At 35.9% G+C, this 24554-nt stretch overlaps 1 protein-coding gene across 2 annotated transcripts in view; it reads right to left on the bottom strand.

Moving 5' to 3' along the window:
- LOC131146582 (pre-mRNA-splicing factor ATP-dependent RNA helicase DEAH1-like) overlaps positions 1 to 10577 on the bottom strand; it is a 59516-nt gene extending 48939 nt beyond the window's left edge. Inside the window, exons 1-12 of one of the 2 annotated variants that reach the window (XM_058096257.1) lie at positions 10476 to 10577; positions 10229 to 10294; positions 10031 to 10136; positions 9750 to 9880; positions 9370 to 9594; positions 9177 to 9251; positions 8658 to 8744; positions 7884 to 7917; positions 7738 to 7792; positions 5052 to 5111; positions 4864 to 4935; positions 3532 to 3595 (exon numbers count right to left, since the gene is read on the bottom strand). In XM_058096257.1, coding sequence (XP_057952240.1) covers positions 3532 to 3595; positions 4864 to 4935; positions 5052 to 5111; positions 7738 to 7792; positions 7884 to 7917; positions 8658 to 8744; positions 9177 to 9251; positions 9370 to 9594; positions 9750 to 9880; positions 10031 to 10130 — 903 coding nt within the window. In that variant the 5' untranslated portion in view covers positions 10131 to 10136; positions 10229 to 10294; positions 10476 to 10577. Of the gene's footprint in view, positions 1 to 3531; positions 3596 to 4863; positions 4936 to 5051; positions 5112 to 7737; positions 7793 to 7883; positions 7918 to 8657; positions 8745 to 9176; positions 9252 to 9369; positions 9595 to 9749; positions 9881 to 10030; positions 10137 to 10228 lie in introns of both variants that reach the window. The other variant, XM_058096258.1, reaches the window with a different exon arrangement.
- Between the last annotated feature and the right edge of the window lie 13977 nt (positions 10578 to 24554).

Below are 24554 nucleotides of genomic sequence, written 5' to 3' on the forward strand. Positions count from 1 at the left end.
GGCAAATTGTGGATGCCATTTTGTTTCCAATGAGATTGTTGAGAACGTTCAAGCAGGAAGATGGGAACCATTTTTAAGTTGGATTTTGAGAAAGTTTATGATAGAGTGAATTGGAATTTCCTAGATAAGATTTTTGCAAGGGGTGTGGTGAGAGATGGAGGTGGTGGATTAGAAGTTTTTTGCATAATGTGAGCTACTCGGTTTTAGTGAATGGCAAGTATAAATCTTGGGTAAAAGCTACAAGAGGGATTACGCAAGGTGACCCGCTTGCCCCATTTTTGTTGTTTTAGTGACTGATATTTTTAGGATGAATTTTCTTTCTTTCTTTTTTTTTTTTGATAATATATGTTGAGTAGGATGGTGAATAGGGTTGTGGATAGAGGTTTAGTGAAAAGGTTGGAGGTCAGGAGAGAGGGGGTCAGGGTCTCAAACCTTCAGTTTGCTGATGATACCATCTTCTTTTTAGAGGATCATAGACCCTCCTTTTTTAATATTTTGGGTCTCCTCCACCTTTTTGAGAATGTTTCTAGGCTTAAGATTAATACAGGGAAAAGCAGCACGCGGCTATCAATATGCTGACAAGAGTGTCAGGGAGTTGTCAGCAGAGGTGGGCTGTAGACTTGTAGTGTTTTGGATTGGCCACTGTCCCATCTATGGGCTCTCCTTTGGAGGGTAACCGTAGATCTGCCAGTTTTTGGGATCTTGTTGTGGAAAGGGTTTCTAAGAGACTGGATGGGTCAAAAGGTGCTTTTTTCTTCTCTCGGTAGCAGAATTACACTCATCCAGTCTTGTCTTTTTAATTTCTATAATCCTTTTATACTTTTTTTTCTATTTTTAAGATTATGGTGGGGGTCACTAGCAAGACTGAGAAGATAATGAAAGACTTCTCGTGGTCGGGGTAAGGGGCTTTAGGGATCATTTGGTAAGTTGGAAAGTGGTGGATAGGTCTAAACCAGAGGGCAGTTTGAGTATTGGAAACCTCGTGTCTATAAACACCTCTTCTGGCTAAATGGCGTTGGCAGTTTTCGCTAGAAAATTCTTCCTTGTGGTATGAAGTGGTTAAAAGTATGGATTAGACGAGAATGGGTGGGATATCAATTTGAGATTTAGATGTTCATTGGAGAGCCCATAGAAAGCTATCTCTCAAAGTTATCCCCTCTTCATTCCCCATATTAAATTCCTAGTGGGAAGAGGTAGTCATATCCTCTTTTGGAAAGATCCTTGGTTAGGGAATGTAGTTTTGTCCACCTCTTTCCACACCTCTATCGCTTGAGCTCAGGGCAGGATGGTTCCATTTCATCTTTTGTTGTTGATCCAAGTGGTCCTTTTCCTTCTTGGGATTTTCATTTTCATAGGTCGTTGAACCATAGAGAGATGGTTGAGCTATCCTCTTTGCTGGTCTTGTTGAATAACTGTCATTTTTCTTCAGAGGATAGTCAGCCTTGGCCTTTGTATCTTTTGGGGGTTTACTCATGCAAATTTTTTTCTGATTTTTTAACTAGATCTAATTCATCTTTTCCTCTCTATGGATCCATTTCGAAGGCCAAAGTCCCCTTAAAATCAAGCCTCATATTTCTGGTCGCACTTTATAAAATTAATACCAATAATTTGCTGCTGATTAGGAGACTATTGAAGGCTATATCTCCAAACATATGTGTTCTTTGTTTTAATTGTTCAGAATCCTCATCGCATTTGTTCATTCATTGTGATTATGCTCGGAGGGTATGGAATAAGCTATTCAGTACGAATGTTGGCTGAGTTCTGGAGCAGTGGAGAGCCTTCTAGCTGTTTCTTTTGTTGGTTTTGGCAGGAAAAAAGGAAGAGCGATGTGCTTTTTTTGCAGTCTTTTGGGGGTTGTGGTTGGATCGTAATGCGCGTATTTTTCTAGGGAGGAAGTCATCACATTTACTGGTTTGGGAAAAGATACATTATTTGGCTTCTTTTTTGCGTGTGGGTCAAGGAATTAAGGGTGTAAGCTTTTCTGATATTCAGCATGATTGGCATTCTGTGGGATTGTTAGTTCGCACTGGTTTTATTTGTCTTTATTAGTTTTCTGCTTTTTTTCTATGTTTTTATCTGGATTTTTCCAGACTTTGCTAAGAAGATGTCTAATTCTCCTGGCTGTATATTCGTAATCTATTAATGAAATTCTTCTTTTACTACAGGGAAAAAAAACCAAACAAACAAACAAAAACAAAAACAAAACCCAAAGAAATTGAAGTTAAATTTCCTATATTTTGGCTAAAATTTGGCAAAAAAGGAAATTAAAGCTGGTTTTTGTTTCAACTGCTCCCAAAAGTTCAGCCAAAATTTAAAACCATGATAAACACTAAGATCTGTGTTGTTTCAACAACTTTTCTCCAAGGCAAACAGAAGCAAATAACTCACAACAAGCCTCAATATCTGAAGGTATGGAAAAAATTATGTATTTTTATCCATAAAATGTTGTCGAGAGGACCAAAAAGAGCCATGGAAAAATCAAATACTCCTTACACAAAAGGAAAGCCTTGAGCTGAAGGAAACTTAAAAAAAGAACGAGATATTTAAAATAAATTAAAATCTAAGAAATGGAGGAAATATATATTGGTTATCAAGAAAACATAAGCTCTTCCAATATTAGCCAACAATTGACAATCAACAACATCACCAAACTCTCATAAAATCAAAAGATTCATGCCCAAATCCTCCATGACACGTTTCATGAAGTTCTACAAATACAGACATCAATTATGCTCATGCAAGTACAGACCCTAAAGATGGCAAGGAAATGATCTTCCAGGAAATAAACTAAAAGCATAAACCATCAACAAATCTTAGATCATCCAAAATAACTAGATCTAAAGGATCCTTTTTCCAAAGATAAGAAGTTGTGACCAAGCAACTATAAAGTACAAACTATCGGCTATAAGCAGAAAAAGCACACGCAACAACTTAGTTTTCAATGATACATAAAGCAGAAACAGAAAGGAAGAAAATACAAAGAGAGAAATGGAAAACAGAAAATTGATCCCAAAGCAAATAAGGAGATGCTGTGCTGTAAAACTGGTCAGGAATAATTTAAAGAACAAAAAATCCAAAAAGAAAACTCTGTCAAGATAAGTTGACCATTCAAAAGATAAGAAAACAAATAATTTAACCTAAACTGAAAATATGACAGCTAAATGGTCATAAAAACATATGAAACTGACGTCCCAAACTTTTCCAGAAGCATTTCACATTATAAAATAAATCAATACCTTTCAGAAGCACAGATGATGTGGCTCACATCAAAAATAGATTTGAAATATTGGCATCAAAAACCTATAAGTTTGGTTGTATTTGATGAAGACAATGTAAAGATACTTCATAATAACCAACATCAATACCAATTTTAACCATACACAAAGTTAAATTACAACATTTTAAAACATAGTAACAATCTTCTTCCAAATGATTGCAAATGGTATTAATATACAGTACAGAATTGGTAAAGACTATAAATGAATGGGGCAAAACCACCACAGCTTGACAGGAATAGAAATTGTCAATTACCTCACTTGTGTTATCAGTCTCTTCTGTCTGCTTCTTCACAAGCTCATATATTTCCTTCTTGTATCTGCCAATAATATGATTTTTTTACCAGAAGCTTAACACTAATTGGTAGCAATCTACCTTTACAGCATTATAGAATAGAACAATCATTTGAAGTTGCATGCATCAGGAATTTGACAGCGCAACTTCAATGTTTATACTGAAATCTCCAAAAAGAGATTATGCAACTTTTCACATAGAACATGTCTACAATGAAATCAAATTTCATGAATAATACAACCAATTGAGTAGTTATTAAGAAGATCAACAAAATTGCTGGCTTAAATAACTGCAAAACATTTTCTTCATGTTGTACTCACTTATAAGATGTTATAGGCAGAAAAAACCAAAAATTCTATATCCATAAAACATAGAAAAAAGAATGACACTCAAAATGAGTACTCTTCTGGACAAAAGACAGCATGATTAACATTCAACACAATTACTGTTGCACAATTATCCGACAACTGTCCAAAACAGGGTAAAAAAGCAAAATCCTTTCCAACAAGTGTCTAATAAAGGGTAAGAAAAGCAAATTCCCAGTTCACTACAAATTTTCTAGAATCTCAGATCTGCTCCTATACTGCGTTGACATTTAAAAAATAAATAAAAGAACAAAGCACTGAGACTAACAAGATCGGTTACAAAGGCCTCAATTTTACTGTAAGGTAATTTTGATTATTCAACCATGTCCAGCCCACATATAAAATTATACAGTTCTAACAGTGACACTTGCATACTGAACACAAAAAGTAAACACACCACAATAAAGCATACACACAAAATTCACTGTGTAAACTTACAAACGAGTGGCCTCTAAATACCAAGCAGAAACGAAACAGAAAAATGTGAAGCAATTATTTATACAGTAGCTCCTCATCTGGACAGAAACAGAAAATTGAGCCTTTTCTATTTTACTTATATCAGAAAAGGTTGAAGTCAATGGCCTGACAAGTGTTTTCTTTTTACTTTCCTCTTTTTTTTTTTTCTTTTTTTTTTTTTTTTTAGGAAAAACATAAGGAAAAGAGAAGCATGATCATTGAGTTGAGGACATTCACTTCCTCCTCTGAACTAAAATGTCACTTCATTCTTTGCCAACAAAGGGGAAACAAGTTCAATGGCTTGAAAAAAAAATATTCCATGCATCCACCTAAAATTAGCATATAATGTGCACCAATATATCTTGACTAACAATTAGAATATCATGCCTGTGCCCATTATACCACACTGATCTATTTATTTTTAATATATATATATATATATATATATATATATATATATATAACAAATTACCTTAGCTCACGATATTCTGCTTCAGTTAGCTTAACACCATCAAACAGATAATGTTCATCCTCGATATCATCTCTGAAATTGATAATACATCGTTAAAAATTAAAGGGGATGAGAGGTAAAAAAGAAAACAATTAAATAAGTAACTAAAAGAGAAAGTAATATCAAATATGACGCATCCTTCATCCTACCTGATCTCCTCCAGTTTCTTTTGCTCCCTTTTCTTCAAATATTCTTGTCTTGAAACTTTTCTGAAACAGACACAAGAAAGAAACATAAAAATTAACTTCCTCAGAAAATAAATTACAATTATGAAATCAAATCCAACAGACACATGAAAATACTCCAGATTTCTGTTTTTTTTTTTTTTTTTTTTTTCTTTTCTTGATAAACAAAAAATTGTATTAAAGGAACAAGGAGTACAATAATGACAAAGAAAAATGAAAAAACCAGTGAGAACCAGATATCCTCCATTACAAAAGGAAAGCAGCTAAACAAAAGAAAGTAAATACAAGACAAATCAATAGAGTAACGCAAACCAATCCTGCTACATGTCTCCGCCAAAGGGGTGCCAAGAAGACGACTCCGCTCGAAAACATAATACTAGAAGTGGCATCACCTTTAAATATTCTTGCATTCTTTCAACCATATGCACCAAATAATAGCCAGAAGAGCACACCATTCACAAAACTTTCCTCTCTTTCCTCTTACCAAAATCCCCACACACAATAACACAAGAAAGTTCCGATTCAAGCATTCTTTCAACTATATGCATCAAATAATAGTGCTCCGATTCAAGCATTCTTTCAACCATATGCACCAAATAATAGCCAGAAGAGTACACCGTCACAAACTTTCCTCTCCTTCCTCTACTCAAAACCTCCAAACACAATAACACAAGAATGCTCCAATGAAGCTGGGCACAAACTTTGATCAAATATCCCAAACAAATTATTCCAAAATCCCCAAAAGAAGGGACAATCTAAAATCAAGTGAACAATTTTCCCAATTCCTAATTCCTAAAGCAGGGGACACAAACACTGGGAGATAGGGCCTTATTAAGTCTTCACTTTGGAAATAAGTCATTAGTATGGATTTTCTCGCAGATTTCCAAGAAAAGGCCTTGATCATTCCAAGATAAGGGCAAAGGGGCAAAGGGGCTAATATTAGGGTCATGGATCAAATGAGAAAAAGGAAGATTTTCAGGTCAGAAGAATGAAGACTTGAAAGACCAAATATTTTTTTCGCTACTCCCCTGGACACAAAAAGAATCAAGCACAACAGTCAAAAAAGCAAGCTCATTAGTTTCTCTCTAAATTGAGATTCCACCCCAAATGAAAATCTACATATAGACAACCCTCTTGGACGATAAAGAAGGCAGCAATAGCAGACTCAAGAAGATTGGAGAAACAAAAAAAGACGAGGAAAATCAATAGCCAAAAGCATATTCCCCCCAATCCAATTATCCACCCGAAGGCAAATTCTCTACACATTATGCACTTTATATGAACAGTAAGAACAAAAGACAGATAGATTTGAGACACAAATTTTCCAGAACTCAAGTAGGTAGTATCAACTCCTACAATAGCATCCCATCCATTTCGTAAAAGTCCAAATTTACCACAGATTACCCTGTGTGCCAAAGAAAGTTAGGTTCTGAATAGAGACGCCATAACCACTCCATTAAATAAGTGTTTTAAGACACCAAAGGCAAGGACAAAAGACTCTTACAATGATATGAAAGCCCAATCAAAGTGATAGAGAAGTAGAACATGCATCTTATCGACTTGAACAACTAGAGTGGATGAAGAGTCATAGGCGACCACTCCATTCAGCTTTTCACGCCAGCAACTTAAAACCATTCCATGTTGATGAAGAAGATTTGAGCCAACAAAATTCGAGGAGATCAACCATTTCCAGGACGAAGACTATAACCACAAATGTTGAGAAGATCCTTGCAGATAGATTCTTCAACCAAGAAGGTCGTCAGCAACAATAGTACCTGGTTAAGCAGACAAGGTTGGGAGAAGAAAAGAACAGTTGGGAGAAGACAAAAGACCTCCAACATGCCACATAAAAGATTCAAGATTTCCTGAACTCCAAGACAGCAACACCAAAATCAAAGGACTGAAGACTTCTTACAGCAAATTGATGCCAACGTCAATAAAATGAGTGGGGAAGGATATTAGGAGACAATGTAATGGGATAAATAGGGGGAAGATATTGACTTTACATGTATTCTATAGGAATTTATATTGAATATCAAATTACTTGTGTGTCCTTTTCATCGTTGTGTCTCCTTATGATGGACCATGATGTACTTCGTTGATCTATGAATACTTTCTGTATTAATGCCTCTAGCCTATGTGAACTGTGGCTGTTTGTAATGGTTACTTTCATGGTTACTGGTTAAAGAGACTTATGTGGTGCTCGTGTATGCAGACTTGAACGGGTAATCATTGGCTGACTTAGTTGGGAGAGAGCTCTCGATGAGTGTCGTGCAGCACTTAATTGAATCTTTATTTGAGGATTCGTGACATCAAATCCTTCCCATCCTTCCATAGTGTACTCCCCCACTTCAATCTCAATTTCATCTCCAATTGGACTCTTGTTTAAAAGGCAATTCTTCTCCAACTACTTCAATTTTTTTCCCCATGTTTTAATTTTCCTTTCTTCTTCAAAATATTTTTCTACTATTACAGAAAAAATGGAGAGTAGCCAATTATTTTATATGTTAGATTTCAACTACTAATCAAAAAAATTCTCAAAAACGTTAATTGTGAGCATCAAAACTAGCCAAAGGACAATACAAAATGCAAAACCATAGACTAAACTAAACAGGAAACACCTCACAGACTTTTTTGTAAGACGACAAACCTTAAATCTAGAATATCATTTTGTTCCAAAACATTAGATCTTCGAACTGCCTCTTCTGTTGTACATAAAAATGGATTAAATTAAGGAATAATAAAAACAAATATGTACATAGGAATGTTTCTACATATGACTTTCAAGATTTTTACCTTCCTCCTTTCGCGTTAACTTTGGCTCCGTTAACTGTCAATAAAAGTACAGGTGATAGGTCAATGTCATTAACAATTTAGCATGGATATCGGAAACAATGCAATTTGCAAATATTCAAAGAAAACAATCATAACAAAAAACAATAGTGCTGCACACAATTTGTTGCTCCATGCAAATTAAATAGTAAAATATTGTGTAAAAAAGAATTGCTCATTTAAGAATGCAATGCAAGACACAGAAATGTGACAGCTACCATGTGCACATGCATAATCATGTTAGCGAGGGCAAAATATTCTGCTTCAAGATGATTCTAGCCAGCAAACAAGTTCCATGAAGAAAACCCTAATCCAGGTCCAACCAAAACCATCCATGAAGTTCAGGCAAATGAATCAGACTGAATTTAGAATTGATAAATTGGGCTAATTTTGTGAATTGTCAGAGAAGAAACCAACTTCTTAGACAAATTTTCACATCAAAAGAAAACCCAGAATGTCCCAACTTCTTTCAATTTGGGTTAAAAAATCCCCCTTCCCCTCCCCGCCCTTTCTTAAGTTCGCTTTCATGCATACATGTACCAGCCAATGATGCTAGTACACAGATAGATATCATTAAGATACTATGCCACAGTCCACTGACAAACCACAATTAATCTAACCTCAAAAAAATGATCCAGGCATGCCAAGGGAAATGGTTTTTCCAACCCCTAAACCAAGCCAAAACTGATGGCATAACATTGAAACAATCAAAACATCAACTTAGAAATAAATGAGTACCTTCCGTGTCCCTGCTGCATCCCGCTCTCTCATATTCTTCTCTAACTGCTCCTTCTCTCTCTGGTCACGTAACCTTTCTTCTTCTGACTGCATGCAAAAAAAAAGACATCCAACCAAGTGTTTAAAATTGGGAGAGAGGAAAACTCATAAATTTTGGGCTTCTCCTTGTTAAAATTAACTATGGGTGAAAAAAAATGCATACAGTAGTTAACACTTTATAACTCAGGCTTGTAATCTGCAGCTTGACTGTACAGCATTATTTCTTAAGTGATTGTTGCTTTTCTTTTTTATTTTTTTGGTGGGGGTGGGCTGGGGGGAGGAGCTTGTTGGGGTATAAGGTGGGGATTCCAAGGAAGGAGAGGGAGAAAACCTTGACAGTTTTTCAGCAACACAATTAACTGAACAACAATCTAATTTTGGTTGCATCTGACAATAAAATCTCAAAAATCCTGTTTCCCTTCTGGAATGACATAAAATAAATGATGCTAAGAAAGAGAACAAAGATAACCAACAAGTTACCTCGGAGGAGTCGTCATTGTCATCCTGCAGTCTTTGTCTTTTAAGTCGTTTTCCTTTTTCTGCAGGAGCACTCACCTACGGCATTGTATTCAGTCAAAACAAAAGATAACAAGTTATTACAAGAAGCAGCAATACAAAATCTTACCATAGGAAAAAAAAATCGAATTCTATGATAAGGGTATAAGCACTATGCCTCGTCATCTTCGTCTTCTTGATTATCATCAATCTTCTTCCTGAACCGTTTCTTATGGTTGTCTGCTGTTTTCGAAAGGGACACAACAGAAGCAGAAGATTTATCGTCCACGCCAGCACCAAGATCATCGTCATCATCATCATCATCATCATCAGCATCCAAAAGAGCATAGCTCTTCTGCTTCCTTGCCAGCATAGCTGCTTCCCTTTCCTGTTTCTGGTAAAGCTGATATAAACAGCAACAGGAGGTCCAACAAAACAAGAAGGTTACTACCAAACGAAACAAAAATATTGAAATTCCAGAAAGCTTTCAATTTCTAGCCAAATTTGTACGACCAACCAACGGGAAAAATTAAATTTATATTAAAAAAAAAAACTCACGTTTAACCCAGGAGCTTTGCGCGGTACTTTGGCAAAAATTTCTTCCGCAAAAGTGCGTGTTTCACTGGAGATTGGCAACCCAAAATCTTCTAGCTTACCAAGAACATCAACAGGCGACGATGCTTGCTTAGCTGAAAAAAAAAAAAAAAAAGGCGCGCACACACTCAAATTTAAAAAAGAACAATATTGCAAATTCATAAAACCAAACCAACACCCTCGACCCAAAAATAAAACGCACAAATAAGTAAATAAATAAATAAACGAGCAGAAGTGAAACTAACATAATCCAATAATATACTGCACTACTGTTGGCTGTGAATATCCCAAAAGCGACATCAACTTGTCTGAGACCCATATTTTCAAATTGCTCTCGCTCCCCATTTTACGCTGCATCAGATAACGCAACACAACAAACAAATCAAATCAGCAAAAATAAAAGCAGCAGCATTGAAAGCTCGAGAGTCTCGGGGATACGGTACCTTATCGAAGACTTCGTTCGGAGCGATTGGGACTGAGGTTAGGGTTCAGAGTTTCAGAGCAGGGAACTTGCAGAAACGACGGTGGAGGAAAATAAGGGTTGAGGTAGCGCAAGCACGCAGAGCCGGTTGAAAGAAGAACAGGAAGATTTGAAGAGTAATTTTATTAGATTCGTAAACTCACTAGTAGTAATTTACATCTGACATGCTTCAGACGTGATGCTCCGAAGGGCAGAAATTGAAAGATTACCTCTTTGGTCTAGATGTACAGGGTAAAGAACAGTTCGGGGAAGGAGCGACTTGTGTCTAAATGCATCAGAGCCATCAGCCAAGGAAGAATTTGCCTGTTTTTGTTTCGTTATTGTTTTCTGTGGTTTATTTCTAGGAAGAAATTGACTATAAAAATGTATTTATTTTTATTACTAATTTTTTTTTATTGCTATTTTTTAAATATTTGTTAAAAAAATTATATAATTTTCAGTTATTTTGCCAATTTATTTTTAGAAATTTTTATATCTATAAATATTTTTTTTAAATTAAATCATTTATTTTATATATTTTAAAATTAAAATAAAAATTAAATAATTATATAAATTTAAATATAATTAAAATAAAAATATGCATAAATTTTAAAAAATATTAATGAAGCTAATCGTAAAATACTTTTGCCATTTTTTAATTGTCATATCTAATAAAATTTTTAAAATAAAATAAATTTAGAAAATATAACAATTAAGTAAATAATTATAATAAATTTATTTTTATCATAGTAATTTTTTAATGTGTAGTATTCGCAAATTTATTGTTTTAATCATATTTTTATGATATTTTAATTTAAAGATGAAAATGAGTGATTTTTTAATTAAGTTTTCAATTTATATTAGTTTTATAAATGTTAACTAACCATGTTGCCTGGTTTATAGCTTTTAGTTTTCGATTCTAGTTTTTCATTTTTCTTTTTGATTTTCGTTTCTCTAATTTTTAATGGTGATACCAAACAGCCCGCACTAACTACATTGGATTCTTCTCAAATCTCTAATAACTAAAATACTATAAGGAATTCTCTCTTTTTTAGTCATCTTTTTAAAATGTCAAAATTATCCTTATAATTACTATTACTATTCCAAAATACTTTTAAATTGTCCATAATTTTTTCAAAATATTCTTTTTAATATTTAAAATTTATCCCTACAACTACTCATAATTATTATAAAATATCCCTATAATTATTTATGATTATCCCATAATGTTCTTATACTATTTTTAAAAAATTAATATTTTTATAGTTTTTAAAAAGTTTTAAAAAATAAAAACTTGTAGAGCACGCTTGATACGCACATAATTGTGCTCATGGCTAGTTTTAATTAATGTTTATTTTTTTTAATGCTTCTTATTCGTCGTAGCTTCCCACTTGTTAATTATTTTACCCCTTTCAGTAATCTTAGTGTGTGTAGCCTATAAATGACCAATTGTCCCACCAAATTCATATTGAACAACTACATTAAAATGAGATCTATTACATTATTTTGTAGTAGTAGAAGAAATATTATATAATATTTACTGAAAAATATAAATGAATACAGTAAAGAATGTAGTGAAGAAATGTATAAAGGCAATTTTGTTGAAATTCATAATTGTACTTGCTGTTGGAGTCGTAGTAATAGTAATTTCCTCATATATTTCTACAACACCATGATCCTCTACAATTTACATAATAATTAAATATATCATTATTAGTTTATATTTGTTTTAAAAGTAATAATCATTTAAATTTTAATGTTTGTGTTGCTTATACCTGCTTCAAAATAATTTGACATAATTTGATCATAGTATCCATAAGAGTATGAAGTATTTTATAATAATAATAATAATAAAACAACGTAGATATGTAGATAGGAAATTTAAAACATATATTACAATTTAGTGTTGGAGTTGAACACGCAGCGGAAGCACGCACAACTCATACCAATCCAGAACACTCAAATTGATCTAAAACAATCGATGCAAACACACTATAATGAATATACAAATCTAGCACACACGAATCACAATCACACACAGAGTAATTGAAGAACAATAGACAAGAGACACAAGATTTACGTGATTCGACAATTTTGAATACGTTCATGGGAGCAACGGCCGATTTTCACTATATGATTGTTCAAGCTTACAATTAAGGTTACAATAAGATGTATTTATACCAACCCTATGCGCACGAAAGGCTCTAGGTCAAATCCCGAACAAAAATCCCCCAAATCCCTCCAATCTACCAATTTTCAATTCAAGTTTCCATGTTTGCGTTGAACCAAACCGTCAACGATTACAACCAAACCATTGACGGTTTTAGGCAGAAAGAAATTCCTTGTAGTCTGCTTTTTTCAATGTTTCATTATGCTTTCCTAGTACTTGTATCTACTCATAATATAAGCCTCATCCCCAACAAGATGTTGTCATCTGTTGGATTATGCCATTATTTTCACAAAATTTGTCAAAGACAAAAGAGTCATATTCACCTCTTTTTTATTTGTTACTAACATTTTAATTTTCTTACACAATTGTTTTTGAACTTTAGTCATGTATTTCACAAAATAATCAAAAGTCTCATCCTTAGATTTCAAAGATATAACTTAGCAAATCTTGAATAGTCACCCACAAACATAATTTAATGTCATAATATTTTTAAAATCTTAAATCACCATGGACAAGATTTAATATTTTTATTTATACAAAAATATTTTAATTTTTCTTTTCAAAAATTTTACATTTAAAAAAAATTCTACATAAAATTTTCTAATTAATTATGAATTTTCTAGTCTTTAATATCAACTAGTCTACCATGCCACAAACTATATAGATTGAATTAAAGGTGCTTACATTCTCGTTCAAAATAAATAAAATATTAAGTGCAATCAGACGGTTATTGCAATATTGTTTTTACACAAATTTCCCTTTTAAAGTAAGGACTAACTTATTTAATCCTCACTGAATAGAGATCTAAACACCAGATTGCATTTGATGTTAGGGACATGATGAACATCATTCAGCTAGAATGTATTACTAGGTGTAAGTTTTAAAAATAATCTACCTTGACCTACCATTAATGAGATTCTGGAGTTAGTTTTAAAAATAATCTACCTTGACCTGCCATTAATGAGATTCTGGAGTTCCCTAGGAAGACGAGGTCATCACCTATTGTAGGGGCATTGCTGGTGAACATCTGCTTTGTTCAATGCTTCATTATGCTTTTCTAGTACATTTATCCACTTAGAATATGAGCCACATTCCCAACAGTCTCTATATTGGCGAATATTCATCACTTAGGAGAAAAATAGGTGAAAGCATACCAGGTGCTCCACCCGAGACCATAGATTGGGCTTGTCTCCCATCTAGCATTTAAATACGTTAATCAAGTCCAAGCAATGCTTGAACTTGTCCGCTGTGACAAAATTTGTCAACATATCAGTTGCAATATCAAATATGCAAACCTTTTTTAGCAAAAATTCACTTGAAGCAATTAGTTCCTTGATCTTGTGAAACCACACATCAATGTGCTTTGTCCTCGCATGATACACCCGATTCTTTGCCAAGTAGATGACACTCTGACTATTACACTGCAGCTGAACTCCACCTTGCTAGACACCTAGCTCCCTAACCAATCCTTTGAGCCACAATGCTTCCTTGGCAGCCTCAGCCACTGTCATGTGCTTCGACTTAGTAGTAGATAAGGTAACAAGCAACTGTACCATAGACCTCCAACAAATGGGTCCACCCACAAGGGTGAATATGTATCCTGTGGTAGACCTCCTATTATCCAAGTCTCCTGCGTAGTCTGCATCCACATACCCCACTACCGATGGATCACTCTATTGTCTACTGAACATGATGCCATACTCGTTCGTACCCCTCACAGAATCCCAATGCTATCAACCAGGATTTGAAAAGAACCTTATCACCGCACTAAAAACTTGTGTCAAGTCCGATCTCATACATACCATGACAAACATCAAACACCCTATTGCACTAGCATAGGGGACCTTTGACATGTCACGAACCTCATCGTCTGTTATAGGGTACTGGGCGGTAGATAGCCTGAAATGACTCACCGACGGTGTGCTCACCGGTTTGGCATTAGCTATGCTAAACCTCTCAAGCACCTTCTCCACAAAGCTACCATGAGATAACCATAGTCTCCCTGTAGCTCTGTCCCTGTAAATCTCTATGCCAAGTATTCTCTTTGCTACGACCAAGTATTTCATGTCAAACTCTTTTCCCAACAGAGATTTCAATCGATTCACCTCAGTCATGTCTTTAGCAGCAAGTAGAAAGTCATCTATATAAAGCAAAAGAAATATAAGAGACCCATAATCAAGACTCCTCATATAAATGCAACAATCATACTCACACCTCCTGCAACCAATACAGATCATATAGGCATCAAACCGTTTGTGTCACTGCCTCAGAGACTACTTCAGTTTGTAAAGTTTACAAACTAAGTGCTCCCGTCTAGGTTGGCAAAACCCTTCTGGCAGTTTCATGTAGATAAGCTCCTACAGATCAACATGGAGGAAAGTCGTTTTTACGTCCATCTACTCCAGATGCATATCGTGTTATGCCACCAGTCCTAACACTACCTTAATGGAAGTGTGCCTGACCACAGGGGGAAAAATCTCTTCATAGTCTACTCCCTTCCTCTGCGAGTATCCCTTTGCTACCAAACTAGCCTTGCACTGTTTCCTTTTTTGAAATTGCTTGCTTCTTTTTGTATTCTCACTTGCATGCAATCGCCCACTTCCCAACTTGAAGCTCCACCAAGTCCCATGTCTAGTTGTTATGCAGTGATTCCATCTCCTCCACCATAGCGCTCATCCAACTACCTTTCTCCTAGTTGTGCACAACCTCCTGAAATGTAGTAAGATCCTCGCTGCTAGTGACAATGGCATAAGACACCAAATTGTCAAAATCAAACCTGGGGGTGGCCTGACGATGCATCTGTTTTTATCTATAACTATACTGCACAGTGGCTACTAGTCACCTGAGCTATAACTCCCTGTGATATGAACATCATCATCATTTTGACATTGAGTTTCTGACTCCGCCTGCACTGCCTGCTAATCTCTCGAGTTAGAACCCTCTGCATTTCTGCCCTGAGTCCTTAACTCCACCTGAACCACATGCCTGTTACTGCTGTAATTTTCTAGCACCTATCTCTCTTATTCTTCCTTAGTACTCTAAACATGGCTTTCTCATCGAAAACCATATCTCTGCTAATCACCACCTTGTTTGCCACTAGATCCCATAGCTTGAACCCTTTCACACCATTCTGATACTCTAAGCTTTGGTCTCTCCTTACAAGGAATGTACGCATAAGTTGGACACCCAAATACTCTTAATCCGGAGTAGTCTACATCATTACTAGTCCACACCTCCTCAGCAAATTTCCCATCCTATGATGCCCTTAGCGATCTATTAAGTAAGAAACAAACCATACTCACCGCCTCAGCCCAGAAATTCAATGCAAGTCTAGCATTCAACCTGAGACACCGAGCTCTTTCAATTAGGGTTTGGTTCATCCTTTCCACCACACCAATTTGTTGTGGTGTTTGGCATACTGAAAATGTCTCCTTATACCATGTTGCTCACGAAACTATCTAAAACCCGAATTTGTGTACTCAGTGCCATTGTCTGACCTGAGGTACTTTATCTTTCTCCGGGTCTAGTTTTTCACCACGGCTTTCCACAATTTAAACTTGACAAACGTCTTAGACTTGTGGGGCATGAAGTACACTCAGACCTTTCGTGAGTAGTCATCAATGAAACTCATGAAGCACACATGTCCCCCACGTGATGTTACTCTTACCGGCCCCAAAACATTCATATGAACATAGTCTAGTAATCCCTCTATTTTGTGAGTGGTTGTCATGAAGTGAACCTAGTTCTGCTTTCCATGCACAAAGTACTTGCAGAACTCCAGTTTACATGATTTTACACCCTTTAGAAGATTTCTCTTGTAAAGTTCCTTCATCCCACGCTCACCTATATGCCCTAACCGTATTGACATGAAACTGTACTGTCAAACTCAGACTTTGCAGCTGCAACTCCATCTACAACTGTAGTTCCCAGCAGTAAATATATTCCCTGACACTCTTTTCCCCTTCATCACGGTCAGAAATCCTTTGCTCACCTTTATTACCCCACCTTCAAACTTGTATATAAATCTGTTACAATCCATAGCGTCAAACGAAACCAAATTCTTCATCAGCTCGAGTATGTGTAATAACCCAAGGAATTTCTCATGGCCTCGTCGACGAACACAGGAGATTAGTCGACGAGGGTACAAGAGGGTCTCATCGATGAGAACATGTTTCGTCAATGAGAAGATACCGAGAGGTTATTCCTAAACTCTGAATTTCATCGAAGAGAAGATGGCATTCGTCGACGAACCTCCTTCTTGGACTCGTCGATGAGATGACGTGGCTCGTCGATGAAGCCCGCAGTATAAATAATGCTAAACTCAATTTTTACGTAGGAAAATCGATCGAAACCCTCTCTCTTCTCTCTCTACGTTCTCTCCCTCCTCTCTCTTCGATTTTGGCCCCATTAGTTGTCGGATCGATGATCTGAGGCTACCACAATGCTCCTTGGAAAGTTCTCCCTAAATCTGCCGGAGCGGATCGTCGGTGGAACAAAGTTGGATTTCATCCCAGATTCAGGGTAAGATCTTTTTGTCAAAATTTGGCTTTCTAGCAGTTGTAGGAAATGTAGTAGGTGAAGAAATAGTAATATTATGTTCTGGCAAACATTATTTTTAGGGTACTGAGTGGGGAGCCCTGTGGGGGGGGTAAGGCCCGTATAGTTGGGGATTTTAGCAGGAATCAGGTAAGGGAAATATGCTATGCTAGGCAATTCTAGTATGATTACAATATAAATTATATGTTTTATCAGTTTATTATTCAGAGCTGGAATTTGTACAGTTTATCAGTTATGTTTAAGATGCTTTAAATTACCATGTGGCATAAGAATATAGATACAGTACAGAATCATGTTTTACAGTATTTATATAGAAACATGTTTTACAGTATTTTCAAGATTATGTTTTACAGAATATACAGACAAGGAATATGCTTTACAGTATACCATGATTATACAGTTTTTGTAGTACCATGACATACAAATTTACAGTTTATTTCAAAAACATAGTTGATATAGATACAGTTTATTACAGTGTCATGGTTAATACAGTTATTACGATATCATAGTAAAACAAATAGTTATATACAGAAACGTACTATATAGTATTAGACCCTGATGGACTATTATAGAAACAGTTTACAGAGCACGGTACCGTAGTTATATACAGTTTAGAGTGCAACCATGTATTCAAATAATACGTGGTAGATAAGTCGATCATGCCTTGTTGTGGACAAGCTTCCCATCAGATATGGGTTGAGGAGGGCCGATCTGACTGACGGAGTATAGTGGTTTATCCTGGTAGGCTAGCTAGTGATAAATCCCGCCTACAGGCCGTACAACCCTGTCATGAGGGGTTAAATCATGACATATAGTTATCCATATAGGGAAGTTTTTAAGTTATTATTATAATGTATGTACAGTTTTACAGTAACAGAGGATATACGTATGTACATTAGAAGTATTATGAGTAGAAACCTAAAATACGGATATGTTAAGCAACATGGATATAGGTGGTGATTTTTTTTTTATTTGTACCGTATTTTATAGACTCAGTTATACATGATTATATAGAAACAGACTTTTACAGAATTGTAACTCATTTGCCACATACTAGTAATAGCATATTTCATCTTACCGAACATCATCTCATCCCATTAAATTGACATTTTTTTTCCAGGTGATCCAATTAGACGAGCATACTAGGCTTGCAGGTAGAGGGGCTACAATGCTGCTCTGTCAGTAAGGTGAGTCTTTTGGGGAGTAGTGTATTTTTGTGTAGCCCTTGTTCAGTTGCATATGTGTACTTTGGGAATGGTTTAGTACTCTGGTATTGTATTTAGAATATATGGTTGTGGATTTATATATATACATTCAGCTTCTCGTTACATAGGTTGTCAGCTATACTTGAATTGGCAGGTATCAGAGCAGAGTAGGTTTCAATATGGATGAAAGAAAAAATTTATTATTTAATTAGTAGGTCGTTACAGTATGTGCTTCACATCATATAACATCCTTACCACAACATCATACATCTTGATTATGATATTCCCCATCCTGACCACTTTGCCCAGCGCATTGTTCCCCATCAAAATAGAACCAAAACTCACCAATTTGTACATAGTGAACCAGTATTTGTTAGGCATCATATATTAAGAACATGCTGAGTCCAAGATCCAAGAATCCTCCAACTCATGTGACCTAGATGAAACCAAGAGCATATCATTGTTATTGCTCCCAAAGTTTCCTTTTTTTTTTTTAATACTATATTCGCTGTGTTTAATAACCCTTCTTTGTTTCCACCATTCCCTTTCATCCTCTCTGGGCACTCGAGTTATTTGTGCCCCCTTTTACCGCACTTAAAACACCGTACAACCTCCTCTTCTTGGATTTGGACCAAGCCCTATGGCTCCTCGATCCAGCCTGTGCCTCTCCCATGATCTTGATTTCCTTTCACTACGAGGCTTTCATCTTGAGTATTGTCGTCGCTAACCTTCTTCCTTTGATGGAAACTCAACAGGGTACTCGTGATATCCTCCAATTCTAGGGTTTCTTTCCCCCAAGTCACTGTCGTAACTAGGTTCTCATACATTGGAGTCATAAGTAAGGAATTCAACAGCATCAACGCTTTGTCTTCATCCTCAAACTTCACATCAACCCTGTGACGACCCGAAAATTCTATTACATTTTTTTTATTTATACATAAAACTCTGATACCATACATAAACCACCCAACCCCCAAGTGGGTTACCGGGTACAACTATCGATAAGCTATACTACAATACAACGGAAGCATAATATACAAAAATCCCATATACAATACCAGAGTACCAATACCATCATGATACAAAAGTATCTCTCTCCCAAAATCATCTATACAACCCAAGGTACATAAACGTATCCATACATAGGTAAATAGCGGTGTCTCACTGGCACTAACTTCATCCCCAAACCACTAATCTTGCCCGGAGCTCTCTAAGCTCATCTCTCTAGATTTCCTAAAATGTTAAAAATTTAAGGAGTGAGACACCTCTCAGTAAGATGGAATAAATTATTGTCAGTGTGTGGCAACATGAGTTTTAATGTATCATAACACGTTCACTTAATAAATAATTTAATTGAGTAATCATGAAATCTGTACTCATATGCATATACATATATATACACATTTGCAACCATATATTTTCTCAAAAAGTATATACATGCTTAATACATTTCTCTGGGTTCAAAACCCAACATGTAACATCCTGCTTAATTTATTATATAATAAAGCATATTTAATAAATAAGTCAACCCGAACCCATGGGTAATGGAGACACACCTGACATTCACAGCGAAAACCTAAGTAACAGTAAATGTAAAACATCATCATCATAACCACAAAAGATATAATACCAGAGTGAACTATAATCCATAGACATGGTGTTTAAATACATCTCCCAAAATACAAAACATAAATGTATATCTAGGAACCCACAACTCCAATCAACTGTTCCTAGACAAAACTTACCCTTCTGATAGGGTAGTAACACATTAACTCAACGACGGCCGTGACCCACCTGTCCTTTTGAGTTTCCTGAAAATTATTTAAGTTTAGGGGCGAGACACTTTTCAGTAAGGGAATATACTAAATACAGTTGTGTGGCAACATGAACATTTAATGCAATTCTACATATACAATACATTTCATATACTTGAAACATTCATCATAACATACTCAATAATCATATACTTTCGTATTTTATAATAAATCATATAGTTCATAAAATGTCTAGTATATCTGATAATACTAAAAACATACCCAGGATGAATAGCTAGTTGGTGTCATGTATTACCCCCCATGACGGGTTGTACAGCTCAAAGGCGGGACCCGACAATGGCTGGCCGACCACTGCTGAGTCAAAAATGTCTGTAAGTACGATGGACCCGCCACATCCTGGTCCGAATTGCTAGGTGGACGTCTACAACTCTACACTGAAAGCCACATCGACTATCCATCCCCCTCGTGGGGCAGTTAGCACGAATCTAAACATAGATATCTGATCTATATAGCTACAGTATTGTGCTCCTGAACTGAACTAACTAACATTCGGGTTCTGATAACATATAGTACATGATAATATAACATTCAACATAAATGGATTGATAGCATTTCTATACTTTCATAAATAGGGCCTTTCACTAAACATTTTGAAAATACGGCCTTGCGCCAAACATTTCATAAACACGACCTTGCGCCGAAAATCTCATACATATCATTCTGAGTAAATAAGTCATTTATCATGTACTTCAAAATTATCATATACTACATTATTTTATAATTCCTGAAAACATGTTTATTCATAAAATTTCCCTATCATAATATTTTTCACACAAAATAATATTCATGCCACACAGTACTGCATAAAACCATAAGTTTTACTCAAAAATCATATTTTCTAGCATCTCATACTAATATACGTACATTTCAACATAATAGCAGTATTTTCCCAAACATGCATTATTACAAATTTCCTTATATATATTATATATGCTTCCTGAAAATAAATTTGCTGATAAATAATAATAATATAATTTGCTTGGAAAATCACTACTTTAGTTTATTCCCTTACTCGACAATTGAAAAGCCCCAATGAATTCCTGGTCTCACACCCGTAAGATTTCTTAATCAATACTTTGAAAATGACAACTCTTAGAACTAAACCTCAGTATTTCTCTATGTGTAACATTTCCTATAACTACAGTAAGACCAAATTTGGCATAAAAAACCTTACCTTAACTTAGGAATGAATTTTAACTCGCTCCCACCAATGATCCGCTCCAGCAGATTTGGAGAGAACTTCCCTAAGAGCGTTGTGGTGGCCTTAGATCGTTGATCCGACAAATGATGGAGTTGAAATCGAAGAGAGAAGAGAGAGAAACTATAGGGAGGAGAGAGAGAGAGAGAGAATTTCTCGATTTTTTTGCGTTTAAACTCAAATTTTACACTATTTATACTAGTGGCTTCGTCGACGAGCTAGGTCATCTTGTGGCTCATCGACGAGTTCAAAAGAAAATTCGTCGACGAGCTCTCCTCTTCGTCGATGAAATATGGAGTCACCCCAAATATCCTCTCGGTATCTTGTCATCGACGAGCCATGTCACCTCGTCGACATGGTCAATAGAAAATTCGTCGATGAACTCCCCCTTCATCAACGAAATTCAGAGCTGCCCAAGTTGCCACGTCGTCAACGAATGCGAAGTCTGCTGCCACCTTCCATTTTCCTCTCTCTTTAATATTTAAATACCATTATTCTTCAGGTTATTACACAACATGTCTGTAAACGTAGTTTCATCATGTCTGTAATGAGGAACCAACCTGAGTGGACATTCATATATCATCGTCATGTAATCACCCCACATGACTGGGTTGTGTGGCCCGAAGGTGGGACTTAGCCATGGTTGGCCAACCAAGCTAAGTCAAAACAATTCTCGTTTGTTCTACGATTGGCCCACCTCAGCTTGGTCTAGACCTAGGGGTAGTCAACATCTCTCTGTAGGTCCAATTGACTTTCAATACCAACACTCTTCCCGAGTAGTGTGGATGCACTGACTCATTTCCTAGCAACGGTACCGTGCTCTCTTGTACATCATTGGTCTATCAGGGTTCTCATTTCCACAATTCCACAATAATATTAGTATAAAAACTGTCATTTCTATAATTTCATTTCCCAGTATAATACCGTCATCACATATCTCAATATCAAAAATATCATGTCTGTATAAATCACATTTCTTAGTGTCAAAATATGGTGTCTGTACTTTCAATATTTCCCATATACCAGTATAAATCACATTTCATCATAAAAGATTCCCACATGTATAATATACGGTAACAAAATCATTTCTTACGCCACACAAATTTTAATTCATATTTCATAAAATAAAAATTACCTAGATAAATATATGATAATCCAAAACCAGTATTTTCAAATGCCTGATACATCCGGAAATCATATACAATATTTTCATATTCTCATGCTTTAAATTAACTAGTTAGTTTTGGAAAAGCCTGACATTATTTATCCCCCTTACCTATTTCTTAAAAATATGCCGGCAGGGATCCTAACACAGTGCCTGTGATGTTCGCACATAACCTTGTATGCGTATACCCTAATTTAATCAGCTTAACTCCATAATAATAACCATGTAACATTCCTAGGCTCACACAATCTCAATGACTAATTAAACTTTAAAACATCTTACTTACCCTAGTTTTGGAGTGGTGCTTGGAAAGCCTAAATCACAAAACCGCTTCGGTTAAACTGCACAGAAACATCGCTAGGATCCCTAAATGACGTTTCTCCTTTGATTCGGGCTTAAACCGGGCAAAAAATCGAAGAGAGAGAGGGAGAGAGAGGATACCACAACCTAGAGAGAGAGTGTGAGAGAGGGGACGAAATTACCTAAAAAAAATGACTTGGAACCTATTTATAGGTTTTTGTCCTTGAGCAAAACTGTCGACGGTTTCCTGAAACCGTCGACAATTTGGTTTTTAATCAAACAAATTTTTATTGTTTTACCCTTACTTGGTTGCGGTAACTCAAAATTGTTGACGGTTTTTTGAGCTCCACCAAACTGTCGATGGTTCCTTACACCAAACCAATTTCTCCTTTTTCTTACTTATTATTATTATTATTATTATTATTATTATTATTGTCATTATTATTATCATTATTATCATTTTCCATGTCTCTACATTCTCCCTTCCTTATAAAAATTTCGTCTTCAAAATTTGCCATTTAGCACTTGTACCAACATTTGAGGAAAATCGCTAAAATTTTATTAATTATCCTCACTTGTGGCAGAGGAATACCGTGGTTACATAAACGGCTCTAGGAGATTACAATAACCAAATCAAAACTCTCCCAAAATGACTTAACCTAAAAACCATCACATTTAGATTTAAAATTAATTACACTCAACTATTTAACCTGCACAAAACCTGCTTACATACAAATGAATACTTACCTTAACTATTACATTATCTGTCTAACTCTGGGCCCCATTGAACAAGCGTGGATATTTTTGATGCATTTTCTCCTTTAATTCCCATGAAGCTTCCTTGACTGTGTGATTACGCCAAAGTACTTTTACCAATGGGATCCTTTTTATACGTAATTCCTGTTTCTTTCTGTCCAGAATCTGAACAGGCACCTCTGCATATGATAAGGTATCTTTGAGTTCTAGTGATTCATAACTGATCATGTGTGAGGATCTGAGGTGTACTCCTCAACATAGATACATAGAATACGTCATTGATTCTTGATAGTGTCGGAGGTAACGCTAACCTATGGGCAACTGGACCAACTCTTTCCAATTTCTTAAATGGTCCGATATACCTAGGGCTTAACTTACCCTTTTTCCCAAATCTCATAATTCCCTTCATCAGTGCAACTCTCAAGAACACATGATCTCTTAAATTAAACTCCAGCTTTCGCTGGTGAGTATCTGCATAACTTTTCTATCAACTCTGAGCGGTTTTAATTCTGTCTCGGATGAATCTAATTTTTGTAGAAGTCTGTTGTATTATTTATGGCCCCAAAACCTGTTTTCACCAATTTCATCCCAATATAATGGGGATCGACACCTCCGACCATATAATGCCTCATATGGTACCATCCCAATACTGGCCTGGTAGCTATTATTATAAGTAAACTCAACCAGTGGCATATACCGAATCCAACTACCACCAAAGCCCAATACGCAGACCCGCAACATATCTTCCAATATTTGTATAGTCCTTTTTGTCTATCCATCAGTTTAGGGATGAAATGTTGTACTGAATGTCAGTTGAGAACCCAAGGCTTCTTGTAAACTCTTCTAGAATTGAGATGTGAACAGTGAGTCCCGGTCAGACACGATGGATACTAGCATGCCATGCAGTCTAACTATCTCTTGTATATATATCTTTGCCAATCTACTCATGAAGTAGTTAACTCTGATGGGAAGAAAATGGGCAGTCTTCGTCAACCGGTCAACGACTACCCAAATGGTGTCTTGTCCATGAAGTGCCAACATGTTGACTTGTCGAGTCCTGTCTCATTTTGATTATGACAAATACAAAGTATCTAACCTATGCCCTGAGTTTGTGTGTGGGTTG

This window comes from Malania oleifera, chromosome 13 (assembly GCF_029873635.1).
Source record: "Malania oleifera isolate guangnan ecotype guangnan chromosome 13, ASM2987363v1, whole genome shotgun sequence".
Lineage (NCBI taxonomy): Eukaryota > Viridiplantae > Streptophyta > Magnoliopsida > Santalales > Ximeniaceae > Malania > Malania oleifera.